We start from the raw sequence: 16,425 nt of genomic DNA on the forward strand, positions 1-16,425 counted from the left end.
TATAATAGAAAGTTTATTCATACAAATACAGTTGATCAAAAAAAGGTCAAATTAGAAACAAACCATGTGAGCATCACAAGCCAAAAGCAATAGTGACTTATAGCAGGAAGAAGGAAACATAATGAATGAACATATGATAATGTTATTAACGTGAAACAAAGAAAAGAAGCAGAAACTATTTCTCCTGTGTGCTGGAGGTGACACCCCCCCATTAGTGGGGAGGTGACCCCCCCCCATTAGTGGGGGGGTGACCCCCCCCCCATTAGTGGGGAGGTGACCCCCCCCCATTAGTGGGGGGGTGACACCCCCCCATTAGTCAAAGTGCTTTATAACTAACAGCTGTCACACAAAGGAACAACAGTACATTTTACATCTCAAATATCCATAAAATCATGTGTGTTTAGGAAAGAAATCAAACAGTCAAGTTTTGTTTCAAAACAAATATATAGTATTTAAAACCACAGTTTATAAGCATTCAATACATCACAACCACTCCACGAGCAGACAGTAGAGCCTATAAACTACAGTACATAGCCTTCATGTCTAAAATCATTCATGGAACAACATGATATTTATGATAAATATTAATCTGTTTAGATCAATCCACTCCATTGAAACTGCTTTTCTTTCTTTCATGTTGCTGCTCTTATGATGTAATGTACACATATTTTATTTGTTTGAGTTAGAGTTAGTGTACAGTTAGCACAAAAACATAAAGCAGCATAACATTAGTAATGATGTGAACACGTCTGTGGTGTGTGATGTCACTAATGTGTTTCAGAGAAAAGTGTTAAGGTTTATTAAAGTGTTCAGGTGGGCGGAGCCAGGTAGAAACCCAGGGTTTCTTTGATAAAACCTGTCAGTGACCAGGTTTAGTTCATGGACAATGTTACCATGGTAACATACTCAGAGTTTGAACATAACCTGTTTTCCATGAACTGTAATGTCACTGATATGTGTGCCTGAGGCTCCGCCCCTTACAGACTCAGCTGTTTTGTTGTAATTAAAACTAACGAGTCCCCTGAGTCCCCCCCCCCCCCCCCCCCCCCCCCCCCCCCACACACACATACACACACAGCTCTTCAAAGAGTGGCTGAGGATAGAAATACTGAAGCGTCTGTCAGTAGTTTGTCTGTAACCTGTCTGTCTGTCTGAAGGACCATGAGTCTGTGGCGTTGGTCAGTAGATGAGTTGGCGCTCCAGCGGTTGTCCTACATCACTTCCTGTTTCCATCACATGGTGGCGTGCGTGGGCAGCTCAGCTGATGGACACTTCCTGAGGGAACAGATGGAAGAGAGTAGAAGAAGAGCTGAGAGAGTGGTGTCAGGTACATCTGTAGCTACATCTGTAGCTCACCCGTCTCTCACCTGTTTGTCTGTCTGTAGCTCTTTCCCAGCGTCTGTTGTGTCAGTTGTCTGGCTCCACCCCCTCCATGTTGAAAGACAGGAAGTCTTCAGAACGTCTGTGGGTTAACTTCCTGTCTGCGGTGGAGAACTTCCTGTCTGACATGCGTAAAGCGAGCCATCTGATTGGTTGGTTCCCTCTTACTGATCGACGCACATTGGTCAACACAGGTGAGCTAAGGCCCCGCCCCCTAATTGGTTTCTGGTCTGGTTCTTTGATGGTTCCTGTGGTTCCTCAGGTGCTGTGGATGGGCTGGTGGTTCTGGAGGCTTCACCTCAGGAGTCATGGATCAGTTTAGAAGAAGAACCAAATCTGGACCTGAACACTCAGATCTGTAGGACGGAACAACTCCTGAGTGAGCTACAGCTCAGGGTGAGGAAGGTTCCTGTCTATCTGTGGTTCCTCTAAATCTATCTGTGGTTCCTCTAAAGGTTCCTGTCTATCTATCTATGGTTCCTCTAAATGTTCCTGTCTATCTATCTATGGTTCCTCTAAATGTTCCTGTCTATCTATCTGTGGTTCCTCTAAAGGTTCCTGTCTATCTATCTGTGGTTCCTCTAAAGGTTCCTGTCTATCTGTGGTTCCTCTAAAGGTCAATCTGTGGTTCCTCTAAAGGTTCCTGTCTATCTGTGGTTCCTCTAAATGTTCCTGTCTATCTATCTGTGGTTCCTCTAAAGGTTCCTGTCTATCTATCTGTGGTTCCTCTAAAGGTTCCTGTCTATCTATCTGTGGTTCCTCTAAATGTTCCTGTCTATCTATCTGTGGTTCCTCTAAAGGTTCCTGTCTATCTATCTGTGGTTCCTCTAAAGGTTCCTGTCTATCTATCTGTGGTTCCTCTAAATGTTCCTGTCTATCTGTGGTTCCTCTAAAGGTTCCTGTCTATCTGTGGTTCCTCTAAAGGTTCCTGTCTATCTGTGGTTCCTCTAAATGTTCCTGTCTATCTATCTGTGGTTCCTCTAAAGGTTCCTGTCTATCTATCTGTGGTTCCTCTAAAGGTTCCTGTCTATCTATCTGTGGTTCCTCTAAATGTTCCTGTCTATCTGTGGTTCCTCTAAAGGTTCCTGTCTATCTGTGGTTCCTCTAAAGGTTCCTGTCTATCTATCTGTGGTTCCTCTAAAGGTTCCTGTCTATCTGTGGTTCCTCTAAATGTTCCTGTCTATCTGTGGTTCCTCTAAATGTTCCTGTCTATCTATCTGTGGTTCCTCTAAAGGTTCCTGTCTATCTATCTGTGGTTCCTCTAAAGGTTCCTGTCTATCTATCTGTGGTTCCTCTAAATGTTCCTGTCTATCTATCTGTGGTTCCTCTAAATGTTCCTGTCTATCTGTGGTTCCTCTAAAGGTTCCTGTCTATCTGTGGTTCCTCTAAATGTTCCTGTCTATCTATCTGTGGTTCCTCTAAAGGTTCCTGTCTATCTATCTGTGGTTCCTCTAAAGGTTCCTGTCTATCTATCTGTGGTTCCTCTAAAGGTTCCTGTCTATCTATCTGTGGTTCCTCTAAATGTTCCTGTCTATCTGTGGTTCCTCTAAAGGTTCCTGTCTATCTGTGGTTCCTCTAAATGTTCCTGTCTATCTATCTGTGGTTCCTCTAAAGGTTCCTGTCTATCTATCTGTGGTTCCTCTAAATGTTCTTGTCTATCTATCTGTGGTTCCTCTAAATGTTCCTGTCTATCTATCTGTGGTTCCTCTAAAGGTTCCTATCTATCTGTGGTTCCTCTAAATGTTCCTGTCTATCTGTGGTTCCTCTAAAGGTTCCTGTCTATCTATCTGTGGTTCCTCTAAAGGTTCCTGTCTATCTGTGGTTCCTCTAAATGTTCCTGTCTATCTATCTGTGGTTCCTCTAAATGTTCCTGTCTATCTATCTGTGGTTCCTCTAAAGGTTCCTGTCTATCTATCTGTGGTTCCTCTAAAGGTTCCTGTCTATCTGTGGTTCCTCTAAATGTTCCTGTCTATCTATCTGTGGTTCCTCTAAAGGTTCCTGTCTATCTGTGGTTCCTCTAAAGGTTCCTGTCTATCTATCTGTGGTTCCTCTAAAGGTTCCTGTCTATCTGTGGTTCCTCTAAAGGTTCCTGTCTATCTATCTGTGGTTCCTCTAAAGGTTCCTGTCTATCTGTGGTTCCTCTAAAGGTTCCTGTCTATCTATCTGTGGTTCCTCTAAATGTTCCTGTCTATCTATCTGTGGTTCCTCTAAAGGTTCCTGTCTATCTGTGGTTCCTCTAAAGGTTCCTGTCTATCTATCTGTGGTTCCTCTAAAGGTTCCTGTCTATCTGTGGTTCCTCTAAATGTTCCTGTCTATCTATCTGTGGTTCCTCTAAATGTTCCTATCTATCTGTGGTTCCTCTAAATGTTCCTGTCTATCTGTGGTTCCTCTAAAGGTTCCTGTCTATCTGTGGTTCCTCTAAAGGTTCCTGTCTATCTGTGGTTCCTCTAAATGTTCCTGTCTATCTGTGGTTCCTCTAAATGTTCCTGTCTATCTATCTGTGGTTCCTCTAAATGTTCCTGTCTATCTATCTGTGGTTCCTCTAAAGGTTCCTGTCTATCTGTGGTTCCTCTAAATGTTCCTGTCTATCTATTATCTGTGGTTCCTCTAAAGGTTCCTGCCTATCTATCTGTGGTTCCTCTAAAGGTTCCTATCTATCTGTGGTTCCTCTAAAGGTTCCTATCTATCTGTGGTTCCTCTAAAGGTTCCTGTCTATCTATCTGTGGTTCCTCTAAATGTTCCTGTCTATCTATCTGTGGTTCCTCTAAAGGTTCCTGTCTATCTGTGGTTCCTCTAAATGTTCCTGTCTATCTATTATCTGTGGTTCCTCTAAAGGTTCCTGTCTATCTATCTGTGGTTCCTCTAAAGGTTCCTATCTATCTGTGGTTCCTCTAAAGGTTCCTATCTATCTGTGGTTCCTCTAAAGGTTCCTGTCTATCTATCTGTGGTTCCTCTAAATGTCCCTGTCTATCTATCTGTGGTTCCTCTAAAGGTTCCTATCTATCTGTGGTTCCTCTAAAGGTTCCTATCTATCTGTGGTTCCTCTAAAGGTTCCTGTCTATCTGTGGTTCCTCTAAAGGTTCCTATCTATCTGTGGTTCCTCTAAAGGTTCCTGTCTTCCTGTGGGCGGTGGAGTGTGGTAACCCGGCCTGGTTTGAGTCGGGCACTGAGTTGGACACCCCTGACGACAGTCTGGAGGACCTGATGGAGGTCGTCACCCATAGCAACAAGGTTTCCAGCTGCTGCTGCATCAGGGCTTCTAAATAAAAGCTGGTTCTTTCAAAATAAAGTGTTTTTGGTCATTATACAAAATAAAACAGATGCTGTTAATGCACGCACATGCAGAAAATTACATTTTGCTAAAAAAAATGCTTAATTTTTGTTTTCAAAGTGAACATGTTTTATTTGTTTATTGGATTATGATCTCAGTATGACATCATCACCATCACCAGAAATACTGGTTCCTGTGTGTGAACTGATGTCAAAATAAAAGCGGTGAGTGAGCTGATGTCAAAATAAAAGCGGTGTGGTTGTTTAGATACTCTCCTGTTTACAGACTGAATTCAAAACCTATGACATCACAAAGTTTGAAAAACAACATAAATAAATGAAAGCAGTGGCTTCCTTACATCACACCTTCAAAATAAAAGCTTGGCATTAGTAGCATACTTGTATAAAAAGTGACGATGTAACAAAGCTAGCCCGTTCGCTAGTTACTGTTGTAGTGTCAGCGTTGCTGTCTGAGTCTGACCAATAGGAACGCCCCAAACAGCTGATGGAGCGCTGATTGTAAACAGGGCTGTGATTGGCTGATTTCTAAATTTGGAGCAGAAACGGTGAAACAAATGTACAAACTGCAGTATTTAAACTAATCAGGTTAATTTATTCATTTCGTGATGTTATTTTTCTGTTTTCCGTAAAACTTATTAATCAGTAAATAACTATACACACACTTTATTGGAGGATGAATCAGTGGTGAAATATGAAGCAAGCAGAGACTCCACCCCCTGTAGGTGGAGCTCAAGCTGTGATCACATTCTCATCAAACGAGTGTGACCACGCCCCTAATGACTTGAGGACCAATCAGATTAATGAACAGATTGATTGGAGCAGAACTTTATTTGAAGGTAACACACAAACATAAAAATACTGTACAACGCACACACAGTAACACACACACATCAGGTGATCACTGCTGCAGAGTGGAGAGGAGGTGAGCTCTGTACGCTGTAAGACAACAAACACACTGTTACACACTATACACACAGTTACACACAGTTACACACACACTATACACACACCATACACACAGTTACACACACCATACACACAGATACACACACACTATATACACACCATACACACACACTATATACACACCATACACACAGATACACACACACTATATACACACCATACACACAGATACACACACACTATATACACACCATACACACACACTATATACACACACACACACACTATTTACACACAGATACACACACACCATACACACACTATTTACACACCATACACACACACTATATACACACACCATACACACAGTTACACACACACTATATACACACCATACACACAGATACACACACACTATATACACACACACACACACACTAACCTACAGGATCCTTCCACAGTTCTGCTGCTGCTGAGTTTAAAGGACTCTCATTATTGGGCTCTGAAACACACACACACACACACACACACACACACACACACACACACACACACACAGTCAATGGGACAGGTGTGTGTAACAGTGTGTGTAGATGTGTGTGTGTAACAGTGTGTGAGTGACTGTGTGTGTGTGTGTAACAGTGTGTGTAAATGTGTGTGACTGTGTGTGTGTGTAGATGTGTGTAACTGTGTGTGTGTGTGTGTAGATGTGTGTAACAGTGTGTGTGTGACTGTGTGTGTGTGTAACAGTGTGTGTGTAAATGTGTGTAACAGTGTGTGTGTGTGTAACAGTGTGTAACAGTGTGTGTGTAGATGTGTGTAATAGTGTGCGTGTGTAACAGTGTGTGTGTGTAACAGTGTGTGTGTGTGTAGATGTGTGTAACAGTGTGTGTGTGTGTAACAGTGTGTGTGTGTAACAGTGTGTGTGTGTGTAGATGTGTGTGTAACAGTGTGTGTGTGTGTAACAGTGTGTGTGTACCTGAGAGCAGACTCTGCACTGACAGTAGAACACAGCGTACATCGTAGGAGGCGCTCCATCTCTCCTTCAGGATGTCTAAACATATTGATCCGTTCTCATCAACGTTAGGATGGAAACATGGAGACAGGAAGGAGACGCGTGGAGCGGAGTACGGATACCCAGGAGGGAAGTCTAAAGTCAGCCTGAACCTCAGACCCTCGTACACCTGGAACATTGATCAACATCAGTCTACATCATCCCCAGTGATCAATCACGTGGATGGAAGGAAACAGGAAGTGAGTCATGTAGGAAACAGGAAGGGGAGAAGGTGCAACATGTTCTGACTGTCAGAGAGGATTAACTGATGGACTGTTTGTGTAAGAGCTTTAATCAGCTGATCTAACTAGTGACCAGGTGAGACTAACTAGTGACCAGGTGAGACTAACTAGTGACCAGGTGAGACTAACTAGTGACCAGGTGAGACTAACTAGTGACCAGGTAAGACTAACTAGTGACCAGGTGAGACTAACTAGTGACCAAGTGAGACTAACTAGTGACCAGGTGAGACTAACTAGTGACCAGGTGAGACTAACTAGTGACCAAGTGAGACTAACTAGTGACCAGGTGAGACTAACTAGTGACCAGGTGAGACTAACTAGTGACCAGGTGAGACTAACTAGTGACCAGGTGAGATTAACTAGTGACCAGGTGAGACTAACTAGTGACCAGGTGAGACTAACTAGTGACCAGGTGAGACTAACTAGTGACCAGGTGAGACTAACTAGTGACCAGGTGAGACTAACTAGTGACCAAGTGAGATTAACTAGTGACCAGGTGAGACTAACTAGTGACCAGGTGAGACTAACTAGTGACCAGGTGAGACTAACTAGTGACCAGGTGAGACTAACTAGTGACCAAGTGAGATTAACTAGTGACCAGGTGAGACTAACTAGTGACCAGGTGAGACTAACTAGTGACCAGGTGAGACTAACTAGTGACCAAGTGAGATTAACTAGTGACCAGGTGAGACTAACTAGTGACCAGGTGAGACTAACTAGTGACCAAGTGAGATTAACTAGTGACCAGGTGAGACTAACTAGTGACCAGGTGAGACTAACTAGTGACCAGGTGAGACTAACTAGTGACCAGGTGAGACTAACTAGTGACCAAGTGAGACTAACTAGTGACCAGGTGAGACTAACTAGTGACCAGGTGAGACTAACTAGTGACCAGGTGAGACTAACTAGTGACCAGGTGAGATTAACTAGTGACCAGGTGAGACTAACTAGTGACCAGGTGAGACTAACTAGTGACCAAGTGAGACTAACTAGTGACCAGGTGAGACTAACTAGTGACCAGGTGAGACTAACTAGTGACCAGGTGAGACTAACTAGTGACCAAGTGAGATTAACTAGTGACCAGGTGAGACTAACTAGTGACCAGGTGAGACTAACTAGTGACCAGGTGAGACTAACTAGTGACCAAGTGAGATTAACTAGTGACCAGGTGAGACTAACTAGTGACCAGGTGAGACTAACTAGTGACCAAGTGAGATTAACTAGTGACCAGGTGAGACTAACTAGTGACCAGGTGAGACTAACTAGTGACCAGGTGAGACTAACTAGTGACCAGGTGAGACTAACTAGTGACCAGGTGAGAATAGTTACCGTTCCCTGAGCTCCATCGATGGTCCCTATCCATCGGAACAAATTATCAGACTCTGGAAACGCTGAGATCCCTTTATCACCTGACATCTACACACACACAGACATTAATACAAACACACACACACACACACTGGAAAAACCACTAAACATTACAACTGTTCTGCATGTGTCTGTTTACTACCTGTTAATGTTTATAATGTTAATTACATGTTTATGTCTCATGTAAACAGATTGTTCAGAAAATGTGTGAATGTTGAACTTTTTGGAAACAAAAACAGAAACAAAACGTTGTGTAAACAGAGTTAGTCTGACTAACAGGATTTAACCCTAACCCTCTGAGATTAGATAAACCAGGATTAACTCTAAACTGTAGAACAATGAGAGCTGAAAATTCAGACGATCAGTGAACTCACCATGAGAGTCATCAGCTCCTGCTGCAGCCTGCACACACACACACACACACACACACACACACACACACACACACACACACACACACACACACACACACACACACACACACACACACACACACACACACACACACACACACACACACACACACACACACACACACACACACACACACACACACACACACACACACACACACTAAGGCAAGGCAAATGTATTTGTATACCCATTCACACATTTATAACCAGCAGCAGAACTTTACAGTCTCCTCTGAGGCTGACTGGGAGCCAGTGTAATGTGTTCTGACCTCTTTGTTCTGGTTCAGACCTGAGCTGCAGCGTTCTGAACCAGCTGTAGATGTTTGATGAAGACCATTACAATAGTCCAGTCTGCTGGAGATAAAAGCATGGACCAGTTTCTCCTGATCTTTCTGAGTCATTAAACCTTTCACTCTGGAGATGTTCTTTAGGTGGTAGAAGATGTTTTTGTGATAGATTTGATCTGATGCTGAATGTAAGATCTGAGTCAATCAGAACACCAAGGTTTTTGACTTGGTCTTTATCTTCTAAAGATCCAGACTCAGATACTTGCTGACAGCAGTCCTCTTTTCATTGTTACCAAAGACAATCACCTCCGTCTTGTCATGGTTTAGTTGAAGGAAGTTTTCACTTTTTCTAAGCAGTCACACAACACCTCAATGGGACCATAGTCATCTGGGTTCAGTGATAGATATTAGGGATGTAACGATTCACTCAACTCCCGATATAATTCCTTGATAAACTATTCAAAACAATGCAATTTAACTAAAAATAAATCTTGAATGAAATAAATAAAGGAATAATACAAATGAAAATGAAGCCAATAATTTAAATTCTGGTTCTATAATAAACAATGCAAAACTGCATAATAGTTCTTTTTCTTTTAAAAGTGCAACTGAAAATGTATTTTGTGCCTTAACAATTGGACTTTAAAAAAAAAAAAAAAAACGTGATTGCAATGATTTACGTCATATTTGTTTGGACCAGCAGAGGGCGCTGGTAACACAGTGGTCGGTTGGCATGCAAATATCTTGCAGTGAAGAAGAGATGCTATGCTAGCAGACAGAGCTAATAGAAAAACGTGACTTTTACAGATATTCAAGTAATATTACAGATATTCTTTCGGTGCTAAAGGGGTAAGGAATCATTTATTAACATGTTTAAGAGTAGAAGGCAACCAGAAAGAAAGTATTAGCAGATTCCGCCCGCCGCCTACACTTGTGGATAGCGCCCTCTGCTGGTTAAAAAAGTACTGCGATTAAATTTTCAGAAAATCGATATCAACCGTGATACCTATGAATCGATTTTTAACTGCCTTACGATTAATCGTTACATCCCTAATAGATATAGTTGTGTCATCAACCTTACAGTTGTGTAAAATGTGTCCTAAAGGAAGCATATAAAGGCTAAACAGAAGAGGTCCAAGAACAGATCCCTGAGGAACCCCACAGGACATTGGTAATCTGTCAGATTCAAAGTTTACAATGCTTACAAAATAACTTTGATCCTCCAAGTAGAACTTAAACCATTACTTTAACATTTAGTCCAACCCATGTTTACAATCTGTGTAACAACATTGTATGATCTACAGTGTCAAATGTAGACTTAGATCCAATAGAATGAGAACAGATACTTTTCCTGAATCAGTGTTCAACCTTATGTCATTGATCACTTTGATCAGATCAGTTTCTGTGCTGTGATGAGAACCAAAACCTGACTGAAATTTATCAAATATCAGAATCAGAAATGTTTTTAATGGCCATGTACAGTTTTAAGGACAGTACAAGGAATTTGTCTTGGTAGTTGGTGCACAAAACAAACAACAAAAAATAAAGAAAGAAAAAAAACAAAGAACAACCCAGCAACAATAATAATAATGATAAATATAAAGGATGAGGAATAAATAAAGGATAGATAGAGAATAAAGGATAAATATATATCAGTGGGTGACTTGGGGTGTGTTCATGTGGATGGTGGCAGAGGGAAATAAGCTGTTTTTGTGTCTGGAGGTTCTAGTCCTGATGGACCTAAACCTCCTTCCAGAAGGGAGAGATTGAAACAGTTTATGACCGGGGTGGGAGGAGTCGGCCACAATCTTTCCTGCACGCCTCAAAATCCTGAAGGGGTTCAGGTCCTGGAGGGAGGGCAGATTGCAGCCGATGACCGATGATATTTTGTTGAATGTTAAGAATTGACTCAGTTGGTTGAAGACCATCTTCTCAATGATGTTGGCCATGAATGGAAGGTTCTGATTGGTCTATAGTTAGCCAGTATAGAGGCATCCAGTGTTCTCTTTTTTAACAGCGGTTTCACAGCAGCTACTTTCAGGGATTTTGGTACGGTGCCTGATTGGAATGATCAGTTAATTATCTGATACTAATCAGTGATAAATGACTTTACAACAGTTTTAAAGAAGTTTGAGGGTTTTGTGTCAAGGCAACACGTTGATGGATTCAGCTGCTGAACAGTTTCCTCTATTGTTTTTGGGTTCACTGTAATAAACTCTAACATTGTAGTTGACTCCTCCCTCAGTGGTTGAAGCTGTTCAAGCTTTTTGTTATTTTGCTGGTTTGTTCTGATGTTTGACCTTATTGATTGTATTTTTTCATTGAAATTTACAGCAAATTCATTGCATTTTCCAGCTGACAGTAATTCAGGGGCTATCTGATCTGGGGGGGTTGTGAGCTTTTCAATTACAGAAAACAACGTGTGAGAGTTGTTGACATTTTTAGCAATAATTTCAGAAAAGTATTGCTGCCTTGCTTTGAACAAGCCATCATTGGATTTTCACAGACTTATTTTGTACAGTTCTAGATGAATTTGGAGTTTTGTTGATCTCCATTTACGCTCAGCTCTTCTACAGTCAGATTTAAATTCTGCATTATCTCAGTCCTCCTCCAAGGTGTTTTCTGTGTGTTTGGTTACAACAATGAATTACACACACACACACACACACACACGTACCTCTTACTGACGGAGCCTCTGGTGGAACTGCTGTTGTTCTCGTTTCCTTTGAGAGAAGCTGAAGAAGAAGGATCTACGTTCTGAGAGGAGGCCATACCTACAGACACAGACAGACAGTTACTGACACTGATACTGAACTAGCTAACTCTGTTGGCTTCTACCGTTAGCTCCGCTGTTAGCCTGTCTGTCTGTGGGTAAAAAAAAAAAAATTGAGTTAATAACAGACGGACGGAAATCTGACCGCTGGTCTGTGTCCGTAGCTGTGTCCGTAGCCGTGTCTGTGATCGGTTCTAACGGACTCTGGGTCTCCCGCACTGTGGTTTAAACGGATACCGTTCAATAGCTGAGAGAGCCAATCAGGAGCCGAGATTTGAAATCAGCCCCCGCCCTATAGGCTGGGAGAGCCAATCAGCTATCGAGGTTTAAAAACAAGCTTTGTGAAGAGAGGCACTGTGATAGGACTGGGGTAGTGACGTCATAGCTTTAAGGACGAGACTGGAAAATCTAAAAATAATAATCAATATATATAATAATATATATAAATAAATATATTTATAAATAATCTAACTGAGTTCATAAATGAATGAATAAAGATAAATTCAGTCTCCGTGAGTTTTAAAAAAATAAACAAAAATGATTAGCCCTGTAATTCTTCTGTTCGCCAGTGGGAGGCAGTAACGACTTTTAATTCACGTGAGGGCACAGGAAGTGACGTGAAGCTCTTGTGCAGGGCAGTAGACTGTGGTCAACCAGAGTGGTGTTCTATAAAACAGGTTATGTTCAAACTCTGAGTCTGTTACCATGGTAACATTGTCCCTGAACTAAACCTGGTCACTGACAGGTTTTATCAAAGAAACCCTGGGTTTCTACCTGGCTCCGCCCACCTGAACACTTTAATAAACCTTAACACTTTTCTCTGAAACACATTAGTGACATCACACACCACAGACGTGTTCACATCATTACTAATGTTGTGTTGATTTATGTTTTTTTTCTTTTTTTGTGATAACAGTAATTTTCTTTCTAACATTGTAGATGTAGATCATTTAGTGAAACACACTGAGAGGTTGATCTACATTAAAACATCTACTGACGTCTGTAGTAAAGTTCACTGAATACAAACCTGTAGATAATATAAAGGAGGAGATGATCATTTAAATTAATACACTTTTAAGGCTTGATTATTGTTTTATATTGTTATACAGTTAAATCTGTAGATCATACATCTATGATGTTATGATGGCTCAGTGACTTGTGACGCTGCTATAAGAAGCGGTTGGTTTACATTAAAAATCAATATAAATGATTAGATATGAAGCAGCAGACACTGTCCTGGAGGGAGGGCAGATTGCAGCCGATGACCTTCTCTGCAGAGTGGATGATACGCTGCAGTCTGGCCTTGTCCTTGGCCGTAGCTGCAGCGTACCAGATGGTGATGGAGGAGCAGAGGATGGACTGGATGATGGAGCTGTAGAAGTTCACCATCATCTTTGTTGGAACACTGAACTTCTTCAGCTGCTACAGGAAGTACATCCTCTGCTGAGCTTTTTTGATGATGGAGCTGATGTTCAGCTCCACTTGAGGTCCTGAGTGATGATGGTCCCCAGGAAGCAGAAGTTCTCCACAGAGCTCACTGTAGAGTCTCCCAGGGTGAGGGGGGTGAGGGGGGCTGGGTTCTTCCTGAAGTCTGCTATCATCTCCACTGTCTTTAAAGCGTTGAGCTCCAGGTCCATCAGAGATGAGACGATGATGGTCGTGTCGTCTGCAAACTTCAGGAGTTTGACCGACTGGTGAGAGGAGGTGCAGCTGTTGGTGTACAGGGAGAAGATCAGAGGAGAAAGAACACAGCCCTGAGGAGAACCAGTGCTGATGGTCCTGGAGCAGAGATGGTTTTTCCCAGCTTCACGTGCTGCTTCCTGTCAGACAGGAAGTCTGTGATCCACGTGCAGGTGGAGTCTGGCACGTTCAGCTAAGAAAGCTTGTCCTGAAGGAGAGCTGGGATTATAGTGTTGAAAGCAGAGCTGAAATCCACAAACAGGATCCTGGTGTAGGTGAAGGTGATGGAGTGAGGCTGGTCAGAGGTGTGAGGGGGGAGGAGTCAGGTCTGTCCCATTGTCTGTCAAATCTACAATAGAAGTTATTCAGACTGTTGGTCAGGCAGAGGTTGTTAGCAGCATCAGGAGCTCTGGGCTTGTAGTTTGTTATTTACCTGAGCCTCTCCAGACAGAAGCAGTCGTTAGCAGAGAACTGATGTTGTAGCTTCTCTGAGTCTTTTCTCACCTCCTTTCCAAACGTGTACTTCGACTCTCTGTACCTGGCTCTGTCTCCACTCCTGAAAGCGTCCTCTTTGTCTGTCCTCAGCCCTCTGAGCTTAGCTGTGAACCAGGGTTTGTCATTGTTATAACTCACCCTGGTCTTTGATGGAATGCAGCTGTCCTCACAGAAGCTGATGTAGGACGTCACAGCGTCTGTAAACTCATCCAGAGAACTGTTCGCAGACCTGAAAACATCCCAGTCAGTCCAGTCCAAACACTCCTGGAGTTTCTCCACTGCTTCACTGGTCCACTGTTTAGATTCCTTCACCACAGGTTTACAGAGCTTCAGCCTCTGTCTGTATGAAGGAATCAGGTGGACCATCACATGGTCCGATAGGCCCAGTGCAGCACGGGAAACGGCGTGATAAGCACTGCTTAGTGTGGTGTAACAGTGATCCAGTGTCTTCTCCTCTCTGGTCAGACATTTAATTAATTGTCTATATTTGGGGAGCTGGTGTGAGAGGTCCCCTTTATTAAAGTCACCAAGCACAATGATAAAAGAGTCCAGGTAGGTCCGCTCCATGCACAGGATCTGGTCGGCGAGTGTGTGCTGTGCCTCACACACATCAGCTGATGGTGGGATGTTCACACCAACCAGGATGAATGAAGTGAACTCACGGGGAGAATAGAAGGGTTTGTTGTTGATAATAAAGGATTCCAGGTGAGGAGAGCAGTGCTGGAGGATCACTGTCACGTCGTTACACCAGTTACTGTTCACATAAAAGCAGATTCCTCCACCTTTCATCTTCTCTGTAGCTCCTCGTCTCGGTCCGCTCTGTGAAGTTGTAAACTGGTCAACATGTTTATCCCTGATCTCCTCTGTCTATGCTCCGATTATATTTTATATATATTTTATTTTATAGTTTATATATATTTTTGTGCTCTTTTGCTTTCCTTTATTGTACCTCCTTTTGCTTTAGATGTTGTTTTTATTCTGTTCTTGCTTCTACAGCTGTAATAAGTTCAGATATTATCCTCACTGAGTCTTTGTAATTTTGAAATTGTTTAGTAAAAAAATGTTAAACTAACCAGATTAAAACTGGGGCATTGTGGGCTTTTTCCGCATATTGAATTATGTCAGTGACTATTTCACATGTTTTACTGTCATGTGTCTGTTACTCTGATAAAAGAGGAAAATGTTTTTTAAAGAACTTTCAATCTTTGATCAACGTTTTTGCCTCAAACAAATCAGTGTTTAATAGATAAGGTTATTTTCTGTCCACCAACCTCTGTTTGAGAATCTAAAGTGCAGTGATTCTATTGAACAGAAGAGGGCAGCATTACGCGTTTTCAGTGTACAGTCTGCCGGAAAACAGAAGAAGAAAAAGGAAGTGACGTCAGAGGGTCAATCCGCCGCCATGAACGCGCCTCCAGCTTTTGAGTCTTTTCTTCTGTTCGAAGGAGAGAAAAAGATCAACATCAGCAAAGATACGAAGGTTCCAAACACGTGTTTATTCACTTTGAATAAAGAGGAACACACGCTGGGGAACGCGATCAGAGCGTGAGTTACACACTACTACACAATAACATGGACACACACACTATTCATTTTTTATGAAAATAATATATGAATATTTTAAAAACAAGCTGTACAACCAGTTTTAGTCAAAAATGAGAAGGAAAAATATGCTAAATTTTGTCATACTTTCTCAAAAAAGTGTAATAGTTGTTGTTTACAGATGTTAAATGTTACACTACATTTAAAAATATACTGTTCATAGTTTGTTTTTTCAACTTTATTAAAGTTAATTATGCTTCTTTTTTTGCCCCGCGGTATCGAGTTTCTCTGAGTATCGATATCGAGTTTGAAATTCTAGTAACGTAAATGTTAAATGGACTTGATTTATATAGAGTTTTATAACCACACTGAAGCTTTACATATCAGCTCATTCACCAGTGGGACAGGACTGACATGCAAGGCACTAGTCGACCACTGGGAGCAACTTAGGGTTCAGTGCCTTGCCCAAGGACACTTCGACACATAGTCAGGTACTGGGATCGAACCCCCAACCTCTCGATCAGAAGACGACCCACTACCACCTGAGCCACGGTCGCCCTTACGTGACAAACCTATTACACACACATCGCTACACACGGAGCGTCCTCGTGTCCATGTAAACACTGTGTGTGTGTGTGTGTGTGTGTGTGTGTGTCACAGACAGCTGCTGAAGGATCCTCAGGTGTTATTTGCAGGATATAAAGTTCCTCATCCTCTAGAACACAAGATCGTCATCAGAGTTCAAACGACTCCAGACTACAGCCCCCAGGTACACACACACACACTGATGGTGATCACATGACGACACTGACCAATAGTGTGCACACACAGGAGGCGTTCACCAATGCCATCACAGATCTGATCAGCGAGCTCTCCCTATTGGAGGAAAGGTTCAGGGTTGCCATCAAAGACAAGCAGGAGGGCATCGAGTGACCCCGCCCACTCTGTGATGTCATCAGTGTGTTTGAATAAAGTGTGATGTCCAGGAAATGGT

At 42.2% G+C, this 16,425-nt stretch overlaps 3 protein-coding genes across 4 annotated transcripts; 2 read left to right on the forward strand and 1 right to left on the reverse strand.

The window, feature by feature from the left end:
- Positions 1-1,161: 1,161 nt before the first annotated feature.
- On the forward strand, positions 1,162-4,647 carry LOC114462858 (regulator of G-protein signaling 9-binding protein-like). The gene is made up of 4 exons (XM_028445930.1): positions 1,162-1,327; positions 1,386-1,574; positions 1,643-1,776; positions 4,489-4,647. The coding sequence occupies exons 1-4, from the start codon at positions 1,162-1,164 to the stop codon at positions 4,645-4,647; spliced, it is 648 nt and encodes a 215-aa protein (XP_028301731.1).
- Positions 4,648-5,480: 833 nt separating this feature from the next.
- Positions 5,481-11,985, reverse strand: LOC114463905 (ubiquitin-conjugating enzyme E2 C-like). 2 transcript variants are annotated; one of them, XM_028447790.1, is made up of 7 exons: positions 11,860-11,985; positions 11,619-11,715; positions 8,616-8,643; positions 8,203-8,289; positions 6,557-6,761; positions 6,020-6,079; positions 5,481-5,607 (listed from the first exon to the last, which is right to left on the reverse strand). In XM_028447790.1, the coding sequence occupies exons 2-7, from the start codon at positions 11,711-11,713 to the stop codon at positions 5,570-5,572; spliced, it is 513 nt and encodes a 170-aa protein (XP_028303591.1). In that variant the 5' UTR covers positions 11,714-11,715; positions 11,860-11,985; the 3' UTR covers positions 5,481-5,569. The 2 variants fall into 2 exon arrangements, with proteins under 2 accessions (XP_028303591.1, XP_028303590.1); XM_028447789.1 differs by having other exon boundaries at positions 11,780-11,976.
- A 3,261-nt stretch (positions 11,986-15,246) lies between these two features.
- LOC114463908 (DNA-directed RNA polymerase II subunit RPB11-a) lies at positions 15,247-16,421 on the forward strand. Its single transcript, XM_028447793.1, has 3 exons — positions 15,247-15,434; positions 16,092-16,200; positions 16,263-16,421. The coding sequence occupies exons 1-3, from the start codon at positions 15,292-15,294 to the stop codon at positions 16,362-16,364; spliced, it is 354 nt and encodes a 117-aa protein (XP_028303594.1). The 5' UTR covers positions 15,247-15,291; the 3' UTR covers positions 16,365-16,421.
- Positions 16,422-16,425: the final 4 nt, after the last annotated feature.

The sequence above is a fragment of the Gouania willdenowi genome, chromosome 5 (assembly GCF_900634775.1).
Source record: "Gouania willdenowi chromosome 5, fGouWil2.1, whole genome shotgun sequence".
Classification (NCBI taxonomy): Eukaryota; Metazoa; Chordata; class Actinopteri; order Blenniiformes; family Gobiesocidae; genus Gouania; species Gouania willdenowi.